Raw genomic sequence first — 23,032 nt, forward strand, 5'->3', positions numbered from 1 at the left:
ATATATTTTTCTTCTTTAAAACTTTAAGATGATTTACTCATTTATATGACAAGCTTAATAAGGCTGACATTCAATGGAAAACAATGAAATAATTTACCTTTTAGCAATTAGAAAAATTTAAAGCATTTTTATTATCTTCTTTTTAAGGGTCCCTTATTAAAGCTTGTGATTTTTATTAATGTAAATAAACTAAAGTGATTGTTTTTTATGCACCACAGTGTAAAGGGTAGTCTCATTCCCAGTTAACCTTTAACACTCTGTACATACTATTCTGAAACACTGTGGTGAAGTACGGCCTCTCATCCTTGAGCAAGACGCTACATAAGGGAGGGTTAGCTGAGTTGGAAGGGTCTTCCACATCCCAAATTTCAAGCATACTGCAACCAGGCCTGAAAAAAACAGGCACATATATCTGTATTAAAGATGCATTCATATCTAGAAGAAGTATAATTATAAAATATCTCCTAGAGTTTTAGAGACTAATTTAATAAATTAAAGATTTTAAAGCATCATTTCAAAAAACGTAAGTTTAAAATTTAGAGATAATAAAATGAAAGTACGCTGCATTTTCGTGTTCCACTTAACCAAATAACCAATATACTATTGAATCAAATAATAAGGGCTCAATGCACATTCAGAAATATATATTTAAAAATCCACTTTCAAAGTAAAATATAAATGAATATATTTTCTAAGTGGTATTGCCATCCAAACATAAGGCCCATTTATAGCAGAATGAGACAAACGAAAGTTAATCTAATTCCTGATGAATTTCATATTTCATATTTTTGAGCTTAAATTGACTTGGATTAGCATGAAAACATATATAGTCCAAAGCAGGGCAGAGAAGCTTTTCTGCCAACTTTATTCTCCTCAACTCTTTCCCTTTTGAATGGATTGAATGAAATAATACTTCTCACTAGGCAACAACCCGGCATGAGAGTCATTAAAGGGAAGAAGTCAGGCAAAATTGGTTTATAATTTTTTAACAGCTATATTGAGGTATAATTTATGTACGATAAAATTCACCCATTTTATGTGTAAGGTTTGATAAGTATGGGCAAATGTGTATAGGTGTGTGAGCACCATCATAATCATAACACAGAGAATTTCCATCACCCCAACGAGTTCCCTTGTAGCCTTTTAGAGTCAGTCCTCTCCCCCAAATATAAACCTAGGCAAGCACTGATCTCCCTTCTGCACTATAGTTTTGCCTTTTTTAGAATATGCTAGATAATGCGTATCTAGCATATGTTACATACATGGTTACTCACATGGTAACATTGCTATACTTTCTCCTTCAACCTTTCCTTCATGTATTTGTATTTACAATGCATCTCTTACAGAAAGGCCATAGTTGGGTTTTGCTTTTGTATTCAGTCTGTCAATCTCCGACATTTGATTGGAGTGTTTAGTCCCCATTCACATTTGCAAGTACTGATATGGTTTGATTTAGGGTTGCCACTTTCCTTTTTTTCTTCTATTTGTTTCGTATCTTTTTTGATCATCTGTTTCTTTCTTGATTTCTTTTATGTAAAGCAAAAAGGTTTTATTATACCATTCAATTCATCTACTGGCTTATTTGGGTTTTTTTGTTTTGTTTTTTGCTTTTGCATTTTTCAAGTGGTTTGCTCTAGGGATTACAACAGACATCTTCAATGTATCACAATTTACTTTACATTAAAATTACATTAAAATTGGATTATTTCCAAGGAGGTGTGCCAAGAGGGTGGAGTAGGAAGGCCCTGAGCTCACCCCCTCCCATGGGCACACTAAAATTACAACTATTTACAGAGTAACTATTGATGAGAAAGACCAGAATCTAGCAGAAAAGATCTTATACAACTAAAGATATAAAGAAAGAACCACAGTGAGATAGGTAAGTGGGGCAGAGGTGTGGTATAGTCAAGACTCATCATATACCCAGGTGGGTGACCCATAGATGGGAGGATAATTACAATTGCAGAGGTTCTCCCCAAAGAGTGAAGGATCAGAGACCCACTTTGGGCTCGGGGTCCTATATCAGGAAGATGAGCCCCCAGGATATTCAGCTTTGAAGGCAAGCAGGGTTTACTTTTGGGAAAGACAGAGGGCTGTGGGAAAGAGAATCCACTCTTAAAGGGTGCACACAAAATCTCACGTACTACAGGACCCAGGGTAGAAGCAGCAATCTGAAAGGAGCCTGGGTCAGACCTTCCTGCTGATTTTGGAGAGTCACCCAGAGAGGCAGGAGGCAACTGGAGCTCACCCTGGGGACGTAGATGCTGGCAGCAGCTATTTTGGGGAGCTTGTTCTACCACGTGGACACTGGTGCTGGTAAGCGCCATTGTGGAATTCTTCCTCTAGCTTGTTAGCATCGGACCTGTCCCGACCCACCATCCTGTGGGTACCAGTACTGAGAAGACTCAGGTCAAGCAGCTAGCCTGACACAGCCCCACCCACCAGCAGGCCAACATCAGCTTTGCCACACCCTGGAACCTATAACCAGGTGCCTCGTGATCTGGCCCCACCCACCACTGGCCAGTAGCCTCCACACAAGGTAGGGCCTGGCAACCAACAGGACTGGGGGCCAGCCACATCTACCAGACCATCCATAGTTCTCAGCCTGCCACAACAGAAGAGCCCATGCAGCTGACACAGGGGGCAACCCTAGAGCGTATAGCTCTGGTGACCAGAGGGGAGTGCACGTCTGGGACCCATAGGATGTCTCCTACAGAAGGCCGCTTCACCAAGATTGGGAAGTGTAACCAAACTACCAAATACATAGAAATAATAATGGCAAATTAGGCAAAATGAAGTGACAGAGAAATATGTTCCAATCAAAGGAAAAAGATAAAAACCCTGGAAGAAGAATTAAATGCAGTAGAGATAAGCAATCTACCCAATAAAAAGTTCAAGGTAATGATCACAAAGATGCTCAAAGAACTTGGGAGAAGAATGGATGAACACAGTGAGAAGTTTAACAACGAGATAGAAAATATAAAGAAGAACCAAACAGCTGAATAATACAATAAGTGAAATAAAAAAAAAATACACTACAAGGAATCAACAGTAGATTAGATGATACAGAGGAATGGAACAGCGAACTGGAAGACAGAGTTGTGGATGTCACTGATGCTGAACAGAAAAAAGAAAAAAAAAAAAGAATGAGGACAGTTTAAGAGACCTTTGAGACAACATCAAGCATACTACCATTCTCATTTTAGGGGTCCCAGAAGGAGGAGAGAGAGAAAAAGGGGCAGAGAACATATGTGAAGACACAATAGCTGAAAATTTCCCTAACCTGTGAAAGGAAACAGACTTCCAGGTACAGGAAGCACAGAGAGTCCCAAACAGGATCAACCCAAAGAGGTCCACACCAAGACACATTGTAATTAGAATGACAAAAATTAAACATAAAGAGAGATTCTTAAAAGCAGCAAGGGAAAAGCAATAAGTTACCTACAGGTTTTGAGCTATTATGAATAAAACTGCTGTGACACCCTTTCTAGAGAGATGTTTTAATTTCTCTTATTTAAATTCTTCAGAATGGAACTGCTGAGTAATAGGGTAGATGTGTGCTTAAACTTTTTTAAGATTCCTCCAAATAGTTCTCCAAAGTGGTTGTATCATTTTCACTCCCCTTAGCAATGTAAGAGATTTACAATTATTCTGTATCCTCTCCAATGTATGGTATTTTAGTTTTAAAAATTGTATTTATCGGTCAGTCACACATTTTCTTTGGGGAATTACATCTTTCCAAGTCTTTTGCCCATTTTCAATTGTACGGTCATTTTATTATTAATTTATAGAATTTCTTTATATGAACTATATTTATAAGTCCTTTATCAGATATATGCTTTCCAATATTTTCTTCTAGTCTGTGGCTTGCCTTATCATTTTCTTAATATCTTTTTGAGGAAAATATTTCAATTTTGATATATACAATTTATTGATTTTTTAAATGGTTAGTACTCTGTGTTCTAAGAAATCTTTACAATTTTAGCTCTTACATTTAGTTCTATAATCCATGTAAAGTTAATTTTTATGTATGGTGTAGTATGGGTCATGGTTTAATTTTTTCCTGTACATTATATCCAGTTAGATCAGCAATATTGTTAAAAGACCCCTTTTTCCATTCAAGTGAAAAATAGTGTTTTAAAATTTTCTTTGTGGTTTTTTTCTTTGACCCATAAATTACCCATAAGTTTACGGCCTAATTTCCAAATATGCATGGATTTACTAGGTATCTATTTATTATTGCTTTCTATTTTAATTCTGTATGATTTAAAACCTTTTAAACATATTGAGACCATTTTTACAGCCCAGCATATGTTCTCTCTTGGTGAACATTCCACATGCCCTTTAAAAGAATGTGTACTCTGCAGCTGTTTCCTGTAGCGTTCAATAAATGTCAATTGGATCAAGTCATTTGATATTATGTGTTGTTCATCTCTTTTATATGCTTACTGACTTTTTATCTACTATTCCTAGTAGAGAAAAAAATGTTAACTTTTCCAACTATGATTAAAGCCTTGCTTATTTTTTCTTTTAGTTCTACACATTTTTATTTTGTGTGCTTTGAAGCTCTGTTTAGAGGTATGCATATTTAAAACTGTTAGATATTTTTGATGAATTAATTCTTTTGTCATCATAAAATGTCCACCTTTATTTGTGATAATATGCCCGGTTTTGAAGTATGTTTTGTCTTAAGCTTTAAATTAAATTAATATGATAAGCATACACATTATGATATTTCTGTTTCTTCTTTTGCAAGATGCTGTTTCTTCCTATACATATTTATTAGATCTTAAAATTAGATACAAAAATTAGCTACTAAAATTTCCGAACTTAGCTCTTCAAAATCTGTTATAGCCAATTCTTAATTATCCATAGGAGAAATGAAAATTCTTAATGCTAAAATTAATATAACTAAGGACTTCTTAAATCAAGGACACTAAACAAAGGTCTCAAGATATCCATTACACATCTTAGAATTTTATGTATTTTTAGAGATTCAAAATTTAGAAATGAAAAAATGTTAATTAGAAACGTTTTCTTATTATGTCCTTTTGAGTTACGTGAAACTTTTCTTATGAGTCTTATAAATCCAATGTAAATCAGCTGTAGTAGCAGAATGCTAATATCTGACTTGGCTGTAAATTCAAATCTGTATTTCAGACATCTAATAAAAGTTATCATAAAAACTTGAAGATTATGGAAAAAAGCTACATTTAAGATGTTAAATTAAAATGAAAAAATTAGGATAGCAAAATATACTATACTTTTAAAAAATTACATTATGCTTAAATAATAGTATAATTTTAATTTCCTACATGAAATAATTTTAAATAAAATACCAGGGCAACAATTTAATGGAACTAATTTAAAATAAAAATTTTTAAAGAATCAGGACTGCTGTAATAAAGTAAAACATTTGTTGTTTTAAAATATACCATATCATATACCATAGGGCTCATACTCACTTAGTTCTTACAACACACCACGCCTCTTCTAAAATGTAGTAATTCACATGCAACTCCACCAACTTATCTCTCACTTCTTTTGCAGATTTTCGACTATATGCAGAATAAACTATTTTTGTCCGAGCTCTTTAAATTCAAACAAGTTAAAATTTTTTAAAATAAATGACAATAGATTTGTTACCAAATTAAAACCTCAATGCTTACTGGATGGAGCATTGATTATATATAACCCCAAATAGCACGAATTATTCTGGGGATAGCAGTTGCCACATTTCTACTTATATTTTGCATGTGCTTAAACTTACAGCAATTTGAATTTTGCAGGTACTGCTTATTAGTGTATAAACCAGTTTAGAGTCTAGAGGTAGGTAGCAGTATAATAGTTCAGAATATAAAATTTGCTTTGCATAATTCATAAAATAATTAATCTGGAACAAATTCAGATAGAGGCTAAATATAGTGAAAATATAGATTTCAGTAGATAATTTCATTCACAGAAACTCTGAAAAGCATATGAGTTGAAGCTGAATGTAGCAAATAGAACAATTAGACAGTGGGCATCTAGGGTAGTAGTCATGTAGAGAAAGCAACTTAACAGAAGCTTAAGAGACAGGGATGGTTACCAAAATATGGTACAACAGATGGTTTAGCCCTAAATGGGGGTTTTTATAAAATCCTGAACAAATTATCAATTATGCATTAGACTTTTCTTAGGATTTCAAGCATACAGAATGCCCGATCTCCACAACCAAACATAAAACTTTAAATAATTTAAAATATTACCTCTAAAAATAAGCCAAAAATACATTAAAAGGAAATGATTACCCAATTACTAGAATGATTAAAATAATTTTTAAAAGTCAGTCATTTAAGGAAAACAAAACTTTCAGACCTCAGTGGAAACTGGAGTTCCCATAATCAGCTAGCAAAGGAGCACCCCAAGGTTTCATAAAAGCATTTAATATAGCAAATTTCATGTAGCTTTTCTATCTGTTAAAAAAGGCTAATCATGGGCCACCAGTAAGATGAAGAATGGTTTCTTAAACCAGGCAGAGGGGCTGTGGAATCTAGAACAGGGGTTGGCAAACTATGGCCATGAGCCAAATCTATCCCCACTCTTATTACTATTACTTAGGAGTTTCACTGGAACACACACCCACATAAACACACAGAGGCTAGTCATAAATGTGACATATTTTTCACTTTGAGAAAAACTGGGTGTTGCTTTTTTCAGTTTTCAGAGGTTTATTAAGGTTACTTTAAATCAACAGGTACGTATTGTAATTTCTGAATGGTTATTATTAACTTCTAGCACAAATATGAGGATAAGAGTGATTGTGTGTGTGTGTGCGCGTGTGTGTATAAAAATTTCCCTATTCCTATGAGTCAGTAGAAGTCGTTAGTGTGTCTGGTTGAAGTATTCTATCAGTTGCCCACCTCAAGTCTGCATCCTCATAATGTGGGTGATTCACAATGGGGTGAAGAGTGGAGAGCTTGACACTTGCCATTGTAGGCATGGCACCTGCGAAAACAGCATCTGGAAAGCAAGATTATATTCCTTAACAACATGTTTTAAAGAAAACCAAAAGTTACCTATCTGTAATATTTGAACCCAGATTAAGAAAGATGAAGTACATTTAAATAATAATCATTGGCAGCATTCTTTTTCTTCGCTTAATATTTACTGATGGTCTACACAATAGCCAACTTTCGTTAAATGTTATCTTGGTGCCAGGAACTGCTAAATACTTTTACTAGGATTATAGAATTTAATTTGCACAGCTTTGAGGTGGGTTCTATGTATTCTTATTTTGTAGATCAGGAAGCTGAGACACAGCAAAGTTAAGTGACTTGCCCAAGACTGCACAGCTAGGAAGTATCAGGGCCCACCCTCTTAACCACTTCACTACAGCATACTACCATGTTCAAGCGCTATACTAAGAGACAGCACTACAAAGACACACAGGACTGGAAAGAATTGTAAAATTTGATATCTTGTTCCAGTAGTTTAAAGTTCTAGGAACTGGGAGACTATTATAAAGGGCAAGTCTTATGGTACATGTTTTAAAGTGACTTTTGTGGGTTGTGAACTGTAATCCTGAGAACTTTCCAGATAAAAGCATTGTTTTCTTCCCTCAGATCATCTTTAAATATTCATAACTAAGTTTTCTTAGTTTCTGTTTGACTTTATAAATGTATACATTTCATCAAACCACTTCATTACTTGTTAGTAGTACTTTCTGGAATAATAGCTTGTATAAATGTATTGCCTTTTGGTTATAACTAGTCTTACACCAAAATCTACTGTCTGGCTTCAGTTTTAGTTCTGTCTCTTGGGAGACAAAAGGACCAAATGCTTACTTCCTGGCACTCCTGTACAATAAATGATTACATGATTAGGAAGGTTATTGTCATTTTTAATCAGCACAGTAAAATCACTAATAAGAACAAGGCATATTATTCAGATCTACTGTAAATAATTGAATGTTTACTTTCAAATACAATTAAGCATTCTAAATGTAACTTTGGAGACTTCCCTGGTGGCGCAGTGGTTAGGAGTCTGCCTGCCAATGCGGGGGACACGGGTTCGAGCCCTGGTCCGGGAAGATCCCACATGCCACAGAGCAACTAAGCCCGTGCGCCACTACTGCTGAGCCTGTGAGCCACAGCTGCTGAGCCCGCGTGCCACAGCTGCTGAAGCCCACGCGCCTAGAGCCCATGCTCCGCAACAACGGAAGCCACTGCAATGAGAAGCCCGTGCACTGCGACGAAGAGTAGCCCCTGCTTACTGCAACTAGAAAAAGCCCACGTGCAGCAACAAAGACCCAATGCAGCCAAAAATAAATAAATAACTGGATAAATTTATTAAAAAATAAATAAGTAAATAAATGTAACTTTGCATGAATCTCTCTTTATATGCCTTAAATTTGAAAATACATAAATAAATTGAAGTAGACGTGTATTTATTATTGTAAGATTCAATAATTAATGATGCAAAGCTCTTAGACTAGAGCAGGGGTTCTCAACCAGAAGTGACATTGTTTCCTAGAGACACTGACAACTTCTGGAGACATTTCTGGTTAGCACACTGCGGGGGGAGAGGGGCTACTGACATCTACGGGTAGAAGGAAGGAATGCTGCTCAATATGCTGCCAATGCACAGGGTAGCCCCAAATAACAACAGTGCCAAGCTTGAGAAACTCTGGGCTAGAGGGACCCAAAGCTCAGGGCCAGGGTCATCCAGAAGAAACTAGGTAAGCCTGTCCAGCAAGAACTGGAACCACTGAGAAGAAACCATCTATGAAACAGAGAGAAGGGGAGAATACTCCCCAAATGCTTCCTTCCTCTTGGGGGCAAAGTAAACATGAGCATGACAGGGAAACAATAGGATCTTTTCTATAATATATTTAAATCTCCACTTAGCTTACTGCATGTATTAGAAAGAAATTATCCCTTTTGACTTGACAGAGCCTCACTAATACATACATGACTTGGTAAGTGGACCACAGGCTGGATATCAGTTCCCACTTGTCCTCCCAACTGAGCACCTTTGTGCTGTGTACAAACTATACAACCTTACATGGTAGACCTGAATGTAAGCTCTAGTCCCACCTTTACTATAGAATTTAATAAAACATGTGGTAACCATGACAGAACTCATAATACAGTGATGAGAAAGACTGGTAAGATCAAAGAAGAGGCAAAAATGAGGTAGGAGTTTGTGGGAGTTATCTCAGAAGGGTAAGTTGCCAAACATAGGCTCTCTCTGCCGAGAACCCAAGACAAACACTGGAACAAAAAAAGACACAAGCAAACATGAAAAGAGCAAGTATCTTTTAAAGCTTTGGAAAAACAGCTGTAAGTGGGGAGGGGCAAGGAGAGTAAAGGGACTAGCTACCTTGTACTATTGTACTACAGGGAAAAAGTCAGTAAAGTGTTAATTCAAAAATTCTGATTAAACTAACCTGGAAGCTCTAAGTGATGAGGCACTGTCACCTACACCCTTTGAAAGCTATAGGCCAAATATCTGACTTGACGTTCATAAGAGTTTACCTTAATGATAGCTAGTTAGTAAAATGATGACTACCAAATAAGAGATTAGAAGAAACCGGCTCAAGGAGTCACAGGATAAATTTAAATAAACCATACTGAAGAACTTGTGCCAGAAAAAAATTATGAAACGTCAAAAATTGTCTAGGACAAGACTATAGATTACTTACAGAAAATAATGTAGAATATATTTATCCTCTGGAAAGGTATTTAAAAGTGAAATAAATATCAATCTGCTTGATATGGTTTTGGATAAAGATAGCAAGAAAAGAAGATAAGCTAAAAGAATATTTTAAAGTATTTAAAAATAGCATGTATACTCATCTTTTTGATATGAATTAGTGAAGAAAACAGAATATCCAAGACTTTAACTCTTCTGCATGTAACTGGTTTTACAGACATGGAGCAGAGAGTAGGCCCTGATGGAAGTGATGGGAGGGGTGTTGTTAACCTCCCCACGGTCAAAACTATCTTCTCCAGTGGCCTGTCACAAGGTGTGAAAGTTGTCATTAAAGGTTTTTTTTTTCTTTGAGGTGTCACTGTTATGGTTAAAATACAATAATCTCAGAGTTATAGCACATAACTTGTGAATAATCATTAACTCTTAAAGTCAAGTAAAATTCTTTTTGACAGGTACCTAGGAGGGGTTTAAAGATGACACAGAATCACCTTTTAAAAAGGTTTGATTTGGTGAACACTGCAATTACCATGCTCAAAATCTGTGAAGGTATGAATGCATATGTATTTTAAAATTTTATATATATATACACATACACATATATATGAAATGATAACTGTACAATATATGCAAATGTATAATAACATATAATAATAATGTGTGCGCATGAGTGTGTGCTAGCTATACATATAACCAAACAGCTACATACCCGGTCTGGTATTGTATTGGATCCACTGTATCAGTTCTTCCTGGGGCAAATTATTAAATTCTCCTATTATGCTCCATTGATTATGGAGGTTTGCACAACCTTGTATTGACATCACTGTTAGAATGCCAAAGATAACATTCTCAAAACGAACTCTCCAAAAAAGCCAGCCAAAGAGCTGAAATGAAAGAAACCAATTATTTATAATTCTTATATGAAGAGGGCTATTGGGCCAATAATAAATTCTCAACTTTCTACCTAAACCAAGGTGGATTACCATTCGATACTAACAATATACAGAATATAATAATCATCATCTATTGTTTAAAAACAGCAAATATTTTGGAATTGGAGTCCAGTTAAAAATGGAGCTTTCTTTCCTCTTAAAAGAAATAAAGAAGGAATACCTGCTCGTTCTAGTACTGATTTACTACCAGGAATTAAGATTAGCAAATCACAATTCTGAAACATCCTGGAACTAAATCCGTAACATCTGGCTGCCTTTTATGGACATCTTGAATAACTAGGGAAACCTCACTAGTATTGACAAGTATATTCCTCTCAGGAATATAAGCATTATGATATTCTAAGGCAAGACACTTACAATCAAAACTAAATAAGGTGTCTCTAGAAGTAACTTGGTCCCAAAATTCTAGCTACTTTGTCTAGCTCTTTTGCATACAGTAACAGAACCCCAGAACTGACAATTTTCCCCACGAATTATCCGAGCCCAACAAGACAATACTAGAGCAATTACACTGCATCTTCTCTAGTATTACAAGAGCACTTTGGGATAGTTTTGACAGGCCAAGAATCTCTTACACTGACCTGAACTTAAAAAAACTATATTTGTGGAGAGGATACTAATAGAGGAGAAAGTCAAAGAATTATCAGCTAAAATCTAGGAATAATTTTCAAAGCTACCTGAATTTGTTTTTCTTACTCTATAATGAATCATGAACTAACATTTTAAATCATTTAAGATAAAAACACCTAGTGTTTTTATGTTTGGATTACTCAGCAAAGCCATAGTAACTACACCGTAGTTGCTGTAGTGCTATAGTCTAGTTATACAAGAATGAATACCTTACCCGCCGAGAGCATATCAGGGAAGCCATAACACACATGTGAGGTGTCAAAAAGAGCTTCAGCCTCATAATTAAAATGGCAAGGGAAGTAAATGCAAACAACTGCAATGTGTGAAAAATTAGCTATAAAAACACAAAACAAAATTAAATTTTCACTTTATATATTTTTAAATTAATATACGTAAAATAAAGTATATTAAAACTATTATTATTCACTAGGACAAGGATATTTTAAGTTAGTAATAAGTCTATTAATATTTATTCATTCATTCAACAAAGATTTATCAAATGCCTGCTATATGCCAGGTACTGTTCTGGGTGCTTTGGATATAGTAGTGAACAAAACAACACTGAGCAATTCCTGTCCTATGAGGCTCACATTTTAGTACATTTACTAAGGAGAGGCAGAAAATAAATAGACATAGCAAATAACAAAATCTATCATACAGTCTATCAGAAAGTGGTAAGTAAAATGGAAAGGGAAGCAGAGCCAGGAAAGGAGACTGAAGTGCAGGGTGTGGTGTGAGACCACAGGCAGGAGAAGTTGCAAGTGTAATTAGGATCATCAGAGTGGGCCTCTTCAAAGAGGTGGTATTTGAGCAAGGACCTACACCAGGTGAGAAAGGGAGTCACAGAGACATAAAAATATGGGATGCTTCACAAATTTGTGTCATTCAGTCAGCAACAAAAATCATAACACAAACTAGATTATTTTAGAAGTAGTAGAATTGTATAAATACTTGTACTAATTAGTAGGACACCCCATTTTGATTAAGATGGGGTTCCACTGAGCAAAGGTTTCAAACAAAACTTTTCTAACAGACATATTCATAAAACATCAACAAACTCCTCACTAGAAAAATGGACAAAGAATTAATACAACCAAAAGTAAGCACAACTAAATATTCATGTTCTAATTCACTAATATTCAAACAAATTAAATAGTAAAGATAATGTTTTCACGTATAAAATTGACAAATATTAAATTAATAGAGTGTTAGAGAGTATGCCATGAAACACACTGAAATAACTGGTATATTTCTGTAATTTAGCAATATTTATCAAGACCCTAGAAAAGAACCAACTCCTTTGACTTAAATTTTGGTTCTAGGAATTTAACTTAAGGGAATAATCAAAACACAAAAATGCTTCTACAAAGATGATCGCTGAAGTGAATTTTTCTCAGCAAAAATAGAAACAACCTAAGTGACCAATATAGAGGACTAAGTAAATTACTGCATTTTCACATGTATACAACCATTAAAAGATTACATACTGGAAGCTTATTTAATGGCATGGAAAAGTTTTCAGAATATAAAACTCTATACTTACAGAATAATATTAATTCTGTGAAAACCATCTATGTGTGTATATATATGCACAGGGGGAAAAGGCTGTAAGAGAATATACCTAAAAAGTTAAAAGAAATTATTTCTGAATGGTGATTTTTCTGCATTTTTCAAATTTTAAAGACACGTGCTATTCTTATAATCAGAAATACATAATTTATATTTAAAACAGAATGGCAAAAACTGTACCTAAAGCTATCTTTTTTCCTTTTCTAAATGATGTTTGAAAATGGAAAATTTGTTAATTTTTAAAATAATTCTTGAACCCAGAGTTGGAATGTGGAACATTTATTTCAAAATCAATCCTTCGTTGTTCTTCAGTCAAACTCACCTTTGGACAAAATCAGGAACATGTTTTGGAGAGAAGACAAGACATCAACACACTTCATCCTCAAATAGGTCCTTTTGTTTAGGACCACTAAATCACAGATTGGTAAATTATGTGAGCCATCTACTTTAATCATCTATCCAAAACAGGGATCACTTCTATAAATCTATCAACTGAATATTTACTATTTCCTGAAAAGGAATATGCCATAGGAGTACCTATTACAAAGACGGATAGCTGTATATGTTAGAAAATCTTTTCTAAAACTGAACTAATGTTTTCCTGCAACTTCCACACCTCTGGAACTGCACAAAATTGGTCTAAACCCATTTGTGCATGACAGTTCTCGATTACCTAAATACTGTATTATGACTTTGCATTGTTCCCACCTTCAACCTTAGAAAGCTTTCTATCTTTAAATATTCAGAAAAATTCAATTATTAGTTGTGTGTTGTCATAATTCTGGTTGCCCTGCTCTGAATGAGGTACAGATTGTCCATAGTCTTCTTAAAATGTGGCATCTAGAAACAGACCATAATAGATACGGATAATCAATACAAATACACATCTGAATTCTCCCAGTATTCCTTCCTTTGGTTATTTTGAGCCACAGGATGACACTATCATTTCCTCCCCTAACTTCTGTTACTTCTACTTTAGCAACAATTTCTCACATGACCAAAATCAAATCCAAGGTAGTAATACTCCTTGACTTTCCTCTATCATCTAAAGGCTGAAGGAAGGACTCTGTTTTCATATGGAGACTTGAAAGATCCCCACCATTACCTTGTCTTCCCTGAATGACGCTTTTTGTGGCTGGATGACACAGAATAGCTATCCCAAATGGCATCACTTATGTTTGTTTTCTATTCTCACCCAAATGCTCCTAAGCATTCACTTACTCTCAGGCTACTGACTTTCCATAAAGCTCTCTTGCCATAGTTATTTTATCTTCCATTCTGTAAGACAGCCTTCTTTTTAACTACCAAGTGGAGGACAGAAGGCTACAGTCAAAAAGTATAGTACAAAAATCACTATTGTATGCCATTGTCAATCTGGTACCTCTTGCCATATAGAAATTACTAGGAAAATTCTCACAACATTTTTTAGAGGCTGGAAGGAAGGAAGAGAAGCTCAGGAAACTGTTTACTACTCATCTTTGGAATAAGTGAGCCCAACTGGGTAAAATGTGAGGTAGCAGCTACCAGAAAGAAAGCAAGGTCTAACTAAAGCCAGTCCAAATGGCGAGTTGTTCCTGTCAAAACTACCTCCCATGACACTGTGAAGATATCTTGAGAGCATGCTGAAGAGATGTCCTTCACTGGCACAGTTAACAGGGAGCAGAATATTAGATCTGAAATTCTGATCCAGAAGGCACACTAACTGTAAAAGTGGATATTTACACAATGCTTAACTTATACTAGGCATTATTGTAAGGACCTTACATGTAACTCATATGATCCCATAGCAACCATATGAAGATAAGTACTATTATGATTGCTGTTGTTTTTGTTGTTCCCCAAAAGATGTAAAATAACTTAGCCAATATCACACGCTGAGTAAGTGGAAGAACAAAGATCTGAGTCCAGTCTAGCTTCTGAGTCATTGTCTTTAACTACTACCCTATACTTTCTCTCCAAACAATAAACTATTCAACAACATAGTTCTATTAGTCTGTGAATACAGAAGTGTACAGATTCCCAAAATATGTCACTCAATATCAGTTTCTCAAAAGAAGTAATTCTTCCCCCCAATTCTGTATCATTTCACTTCTTCAACTGAATAGCTCTATATAAGTTCAGATGCCTTCTGCTGTATGTCACAGAAAGCTCTTTGGCTGTAAGTAATAGAAAAACCTTGTTTATAATAGAAAACACAAACTAAACAGACTTCAAATATAAAGGATCTAATATAAACTAATCACATAATATAATAAACTAGGGATTAGAAAAATGTGAAGGCTGATGCAGGACTTTTTGTCATGGACAAAATGAGATATGAGTGGGTCAAAAGAATATTCAGGAGTGAATACTCTGAATGTTCTCTCTCCCTAGCCAATCTTCTCACCAGTTCTTCATAATATTAGGACATTCTGGGACTAAATGTTGTTCCTAAATCTCTTTTCTTTCTTTCCTTCCCTGTGAATTACTAGGTACTCCTTCACTAATTTCTAAGCCCATAACATAGAAAAGTTGGCTAAAAGAAATAAATTTGATGGAATAAATAAAACACAAATACATTAAATTATGAGAAAAATCACAACAGTATCCATTAATCTAACAAACTTTAATAATCAATATCATGCCAGTAGGGAGGTAAGCCAGGGGTTAATTTAGTGAGTTGAGGTTTGCAGACTATCCCTGATTCAGAGGGTTAGCACAAAGCAAGGAATTTAGAACTTACCCCCGGTGAAAAAATTATCCTAAGGGATCCTCACCTAATTTTGAAACAAGCTGGAATGTACAATCTTTTGCTATCATACCACATTTAGAGTGAATCAGGGTTTGTGCCTCTCACACCCTATCATCCCTAAGGTGAAAACAGTCCCATCCCAAACCAAACAGATATTTATCAAGTGTGAATCACAAGTGGAAGTGGGATTAGGAGCCACTTCATTGCTACTGCCCAGAAATCTATCATCTCCTTCCATAAGACCTACTATTTTTAGAAATTTAAATCTCTAATCTGCCTATACATCAGGAGTTTAGCATACCCTCTTTAGTTTGAAAAAATTAAGAGATTTGCTATCACTGTCCTTTTTTTGGTCAGCTTGACTTCTTATTGCCTTTTAAAAAACCATCTTCTTTACTGCCAACAGACTTAAAGTATTTAAAACTCAGATCTGAGCATACCATCTCCAACTTAACAACAAAGTCCAGAATGAAGTCCAGCTTCTTTGCATACAAAGGCATCATAGTCTGAATGCTGCTTTCTTTTCCCATCTTCTTGCCTTTTTTATGCATCAGCAATACTGATTTGCCTGTAGCTCTGGATAAATTTATTACCTTCTGCCTTCTTTGCACATGTACATCCTTTGACTTTGGTAAGCTCTTCTTCTATAGTCATTTGAAAAGCCTTTCCCTAACTACCCCATCCCTTCCAAACACAGATTTAATCACTTCTTCTTCTGTACTACTTTTGTATCTTCCTTTGTCATTGCACATATAATTATGTGGTCACATTTTTTTCCCTCTACTATACCTTAAATTCCATAAAAGCAGAAACCTGGTGTATAGTAGGCACATAATAAAGACTGAACTGATAAATATGCAGAATTAATAGAAAAAAGAAAAATGGGCAAAACAAGGACAAATGGAGAAATGAAAGACAATGAGAAGGTAGCAAACTATGTGAGAAAGAGAGGCAGAAACTTAAGGAATACTATATTTCTAAACAGAGGTGGGTTTTAAATATTGTATGATAAAATATGAAGTACGAATGTGCACTAGTAAGTAAAGATGGATAATGTGACATGCCTGATTTACATAAAAGCAGTTCACATTAGGTGGTATCAGAGTGAATGGCGAACAGCATGGATTTTGCTGCTACACTGCCTGGGTTCATAGTCCTTGGCTCTACAAAGCTAAGGCCACTTTAGCTTTGTGACCTTAGGCAAGTTATCAATACTTAACCTCTCTATGCTACAGTTTTTTTCATCTGTAAAATAAAAAAATAATAGTACTTACATCAATGGGTTGCTGTGAGAATGAAATTATCAAATAACTTCCCCCAAAATGCCCTGCACATAGGAAGCAGTAAGTGCTGACTACTCCTCTGAGAGCACTGGAAATGGATTGCTAGTGGTTAAATGCAAGATTTACTGCAAATTAGCTGTGAGACCTTAGGTAAGCTACTTAATTTCTCTAGGTCTCTAGTCCTTGGCAGAGATCCCTTTGCTCTTTTTCCTAAACACACAGCAAGACTCCATTTCCCAGCCTCCCTGGCAGTCAGGTGTGGCCATGTGCCTGAGTTCTGGCTGTGAGAAGGAAGTGATGTGCATCTATCTTTTCCAGCCTTACAAAGCCTCCAGTGCACAATCTTCATTGTTCTTTCTCCTTTGCTTCCTTGTACACATCAAGCCTGAATACCATATGTTGAAGATGGCAGAGCCATAGATGGAAGGAGTCTGGGTCCCTCAAATACTGCTTGTTGGAGAACTATCTGCTAATCAGGAACTCCGGTTTTAACCTTACGTGAGCAAAGAATTAAATTTCTACTGATTTAAGTCATTTCAATGTTAGTGTTTATCTCTGTAACAGCTAATATCATTTAATTAACATAATTTTCTTATTTGCAAAGTGGGAATAATATTATTATGAGAATCAAAACAGTACAGTACATGGCACATAGTAACTATTTAAAAAATATTAGTTATCATCATAAGCTATTCCTATTAAGTTCAAATTCAGTTGCCCTCTCTTGTAAATTTGACCTGCCACTTAAGACTCAAAGTTCTATTACTTAGGAAATTGTATTTCTAGCCCATGAAGATCTTTCTCTTGTATGTCACAAAATAATTTAGCACCATGAGAAAGGCTATCTTGTTTTGCTCTCCGTTGAAAAATTAGACATATTTGAGGGCAGGAACATCGCTATACCATCTGTTGTATCCTATAACACAGCTAAGCTTGTAATTGGTTGACCATCAGGTCTGTGTGTGGCAAAAAGCCACCAGTCACAGGGCCATGGGTACCTACCCTGATGGTCTGTAGCTGATTAGCTCAGCGGGTTAGAAATTAATGTCTGTTATTGTTGAATGAATGAAGGAAGGTAATTTAATTTAATTATACTCTGTAGTCATAAATCAGCCTTCTGGCTGTCAAGTCCTTACCACTGTTCAAAACTGAGAGCAGATTAAGAAGTGGGAAGGATGAGCAGAAATTTATTACCAGTGCTGAAGCACTTAAGCACTGATGATGGTGTATCAACAGCAGAGTTATACCTCTGTGAATTATCCTTGAACTAAAATATAATACACAAATCTAGCAGAGATTAAAATGAAAGTTTTACCTCACCATGTTCAAGGAGCTGTCTTCTGGAATAAAACAAAAATATTCTCTATTTACTGACTGTCCATTATACTATGATTACATCAAAATGAACTTCCATTTATTTGTTCTTATATTTTAAATAAATAAATATATAAATAAATAAAGCTATCAGATAATATTACTAAAAATTACGGCAATTTAAAAGGCATGATTTATAGTCATTCTATTTAAAGTATATCAAAATGCTGTTCTTTGGTTAAGATAAAATGGGTTTTACTGATTGCTGAAGACTGTATCTCTGGAGAGATAAATGAATAAAAAGAATATCAACCATATACAGTATATATAATGCTTTATATAAGCACTGCTGTGACTTTTGAGTTGTTTTTATTTTTCACAATTACTAACGTGAACATCCTTGTACTTAAAACTCTGTGAGCATCTCTGAGTATTTCCTTAGGATAAATTTCTAGAATAAAAGTTACTAGGTAAAGCTTATAAATATTTTTAGTTCCACAAAGGTTGTCTAACAAATTTTCTAAATATTTATGTCTAAAAATTTACTAAATTTTTATGGCATACCTACTGTGTTCCAGGCACTGTGCAGTGAACAGTGTGAGCAGAATAGATACTGTTCTTATCCTCATAAAGTTTATGTTAGATCCAGACGAGAGGTACAAGACTGCTTATTTTATTGCCCATTGTAAAGACTGAATATTTCAGTCTTTGCAGGATAAGAGGACTTCTCATATGGATTTTGGGGTTGGAGAGAGAAGTAAGACAGTATAAATAAGAAAGTAAGAAGTATAAGGAAGTTCAGGGGCACACACAGATCCAGAGATTTTTCAAGAAGAGTAGTGGAGGGAAGGCCTCTTAGAATAGTAGTGAAATCACCAAATTATTTTGCCAACCTTGCAAGTCCTTCCTGACTTTATGCAGTCAAAGGTGGAGGTGGGGGTGAATGGATGGGTTCCCACATGTCCTGAAGTCTGCCAGTCACAAAAGACTCCTGTAGTGAGCTATTGCATGTAAGGGAGAGGCCTGGTAGGTAAGTATTATAATCACCAATGACCCCAACAATAAGTACAGATACAAATAAATCTAGTAACTAATTTAGAATATCAATATACAACCAAATCATGAGACACAAATAGGATGAAAGAAAAACATCAAGATAAATGAGCAAGTGAACTGAACTCTCAAGAAAGATTTAATATAAGGAATAATAGATAGTATTAAATGAAAATTCCAATTATTATCTTCACAGAAGTCTAAGAGGATTCTGCATCCATTCAATTAAAACAAGCTGCAGTAAAAAAGAGCTTTCAGAAATTATGAAAAAAACATATTTGCTTAATTTAAAACCTCCAAAGAAGGTTGAATAGCAGGATTTACACAGCTGAAATTGGTCATTTTGAAGACCCAGTCATAGAATAATCTTGAGAACATAAGAAAAAAAGAAATAAAAAATATGATAAAAGCAATAATATATGTTCAAAAAAGAGAGGCTAAAGCAAAAAAAAAAAAAGAGAGAGAGAATAACTATCCCCTGAGCTAAAGAAAGATTTGAGTGTTCAGATTAAAATGTCCATGACTAAACATATAAATAACAGGGTAGAAATCTTATTTAGGGAATAATGGCTGAAAACTTGCTAACTCTGGGGAGAGATATGGACATCCAAGTAGAGGAGGCTCATACGTGACCTTTCCCAAATTCACTAGATACATTATAATAAAACTGTCAAAATCAAAGACAAAAAATGAACTTGGAAAACAGCAAATCATCTCATATAAGGGAACCCCTGTAAGGCTATCAGCAGATTTCTCAACAGAAACCTTGGAGGCCAGGAGAGAATGGGATATTCAAAGTGCTCAAATAAAAAATCTGCCATCTAAGAATACTTTACCTAGCAAAGCTGTCCTTCAGATGAAGGTGAGAAAGACTTTCCCAGACAAACAAAAGCTGAGGGAGTTCATCATCACTAGACCTGCCTTATAAGAAATGCTAAAGGGAGTCCTTCAAGCTGAAACGAAAGAATGCTAATTAGTAACGTGAACACAAATGAAAGTATAAAACTTGCTAGTAAAAGTAACTATACAGTCAAATTCAGAATACGCTAATACTGTAGTAGTGGTGTGTAAATCACCTAACTCTAGTATAAAGATAAAAAGACCAAAGCATTAAAAAATAAATATAGCTACAATAATTTATTAATGGATACACAATATAAGAAGATCCACATTGTGACATCAAAAGCATAAAATGGGGACAAGGGAAGTAAAATGGCAGAATTTTTATATGCAGTTGAAGTTAAGTTGTTATCAGCTTAAAATAGACTCAAAACTATAAGATGTATTATGTAAGCCTCACGATAACCACAAAGTAAAAACCTATAGTAGATACACAGAAGATAGAGGAATCAAAGCATACCACTATGAAAAATCATCAAGTGATAAAGGAAGATAGCATGAGAGGAAGAAAGAAACTACAAAACAGAAAGAAAACAAGATGGCAAAAATAAGTCCTCATCTATCAATAATTACTTTAAGTATAAATTGATGAAATTCTCTAAAGATACAGAGTGGCTAAATGAATAAAAAAAAAAGACCCAATTATGCTGCCTATAAGAGTCTTATTTTACCTTTAAGGATACACATGAAGTAAAAGTGAAGGGATGACAAAAGGTATTCCACACAAATGGAAATGAAAAGAAAGCAGGGGTAAATATATATATATATATAAAATATATTATATGTATATATAAAATCAGGTGAAACAGACTAAGTTGAAAAATGTAACGACACAAAGGAGAAAGTCACTATATAATGATAAAGGGGTCACTTCATCAAAAGGATATAACAATTCTAAATCTATATGCACCCAGCATTAAGACACTTAACTATATTAAGCAAATATTAGTAGACAGGAGAGGAGAAATAGACAGCAGCACAATAATTCCAGGGGACTTAAATACCCAATTTAACATTGGATAGATCATCCAGACAAAAAATCATTAAGGAAATATTGGACTTGAACTACACTTTAGACTAACTGGACCTAAGCATACACACAGTGCACTCTATTCAACAGCAGCAGAGCACACATTCTCCTCAAGCACACATGGAACATTCTCCAGGATAAATCATATGTTAGGTCACAAAACGAGTCTTAACAAATTTAAGATTGAAATCATATCAAGTATCTTTTCTGCCCACAACAGTATGAAATTAGAAGTAGGAGAGCTGGAAAATTCACAAATATAATCCTGAACAATCAATGGGTTAAAGATGAAATCAAAAGGAAATCAAAAAGTATCTTGAAACAAATGAAAATAGAAATACAACATACCAAAATTTATGAGATGCAGCAAAAGCAATTCTAAGAGGGAAGTTTATAGCAATAAATGCTTACATTAAGGAAAAAGAAAGAGTTCAAATAAACAACTTAACTATACACCTCAAGGAACTAGAAGAAGAAGAAAAAACTAAGCCCAGAATTAGAAGGAAGAAAATAAACATCAGAGGAGAAATAACTGAAATAGAGAGAAGAAATAATAGAAAAAAATCAATGAAATTAAGAGGTGTTTTTTTTTTTTGAAAAGATAAACAAAATTGACAAGCCTTTAGTTGAACTGAGAAAAAAAGACTCAAATAAAGAAAATCATAAATGCAAGAGAGGACATTACAACTAAATACAAAGAATCATAAGAAACTGTACAAACAATTATAAACCAGCATATGGGACAACCTGGAAGAAATGGATACTTTCCTAGAAACATACAATCTACCAGCACTGAACTGGAAGAAATAGAAACTCTGAACAGACTTAAAACTAGTAAGGAGATTGAATTAGTAATCAAAAGTCTCCCAAAAAAAAAAACCTGCAAGACCAGATGGCTTCATTGGAGAATTCTATCAAACATTTAGACAATAATTAATGCCAATCATTCTCAAACTCTTCCAACAAATTTAAGAGGAAAGAAGACTTCCAAACTCATTTTACAAGGTTAGTATTACCTTGACACTGAAGTAAGACAAGGACAATAAAAATAAAAGAATATTGTAGGCCTATATCCCTGATGAATACAGATGCCAAAATCCTTAACAAATAGTAGAAACCAAATTCAACATCACATTAAAAGGATCATAAACCATGATCAAGTGGGATTTATCTTTGCGATGCTAGGATGGTTCAACATATACAAATCAATAAATGTGATACACTACATTAACAGAATGAAAGATAAAAATCATGTGCTCATCGCAATAGAGACAGGAAAAGCATTTGACAAAATCCAAAACCCCTTCATGATAAAAACAAAAAAAACTCTCAACAAATTAGGTATAGACAATATAATATAGGCAATATATGACAAGCTCACAGCTAACTTCACACTCAATGGTGAAAAGCTCAAAGTTTTTCCTCTAAGATCGGGAGCAAAACAAGGATGCCCACTCTTGCCATTTATCTTCAACATAGTACTAAAAGTCCTAGATAGGGCAATAAGGCAAGAAAAGGAAACAAAAGGCATCAAAATCAGAAAGGAAGAAATAAAATTGTCCATGTTTGCAGTACCTAGAAATAAATTTAGCTGAGGAGGAGACAGACTTGTATACTGAAACTGTAAGACACTGATGAAAGAAATTGAAGAAGACGCAATTAAATGGAGAGATACCCTATGCGTTTGGTTTGGAAAAATTAATGTTGTTAAAATGTCCATACTACCCCAAGTGATCTACAGATTCAATTCAATCCCTAACAAAATTCCAATGACATTTGTCACAGATATAGAAAGAACAATCTTAAAATTCATATGAAACCACAAAAGACCCTGAATTTCCAAAATAATCTTGAGAAAAGCAGAACAAAGCTAGAG

At 34.7% G+C, this 23,032-nt stretch overlaps 1 protein-coding gene across 1 annotated transcript in view; it reads right to left on the minus strand.

Moving 5' to 3' along the window:
- Positions 1-232: 232 nt before the first annotated feature.
- Positions 233-23,032, minus strand: part of DPY19L2 (dpy-19 like 2) — an 85,970-nt gene continuing 63,170 nt past the window's right edge. The window contains exons 17-22 of the mRNA XM_061197910.1: positions 18,175-18,199; positions 11,491-11,610; positions 10,403-10,577; positions 6,903-7,002; positions 5,466-5,591; positions 233-389 (exon numbers count right to left, since the gene is read on the minus strand). Of these exons, the coding sequence (XP_061053893.1) occupies positions 233-389; positions 5,466-5,591; positions 6,903-7,002; positions 10,403-10,577; positions 11,491-11,610; positions 18,175-18,199 (703 nt within the window). The remainder of the gene's footprint in view (positions 390-5,465; positions 5,592-6,902; positions 7,003-10,402; positions 10,578-11,490; positions 11,611-18,174; positions 18,200-23,032) is intronic.

The sequence above is a fragment of the Eubalaena glacialis genome, chromosome 8 (assembly GCF_028564815.1).
Source record: "Eubalaena glacialis isolate mEubGla1 chromosome 8, mEubGla1.1.hap2.+ XY, whole genome shotgun sequence".
NCBI lineage: Eukaryota > Metazoa > Chordata > Mammalia > Artiodactyla > Balaenidae > Eubalaena > Eubalaena glacialis.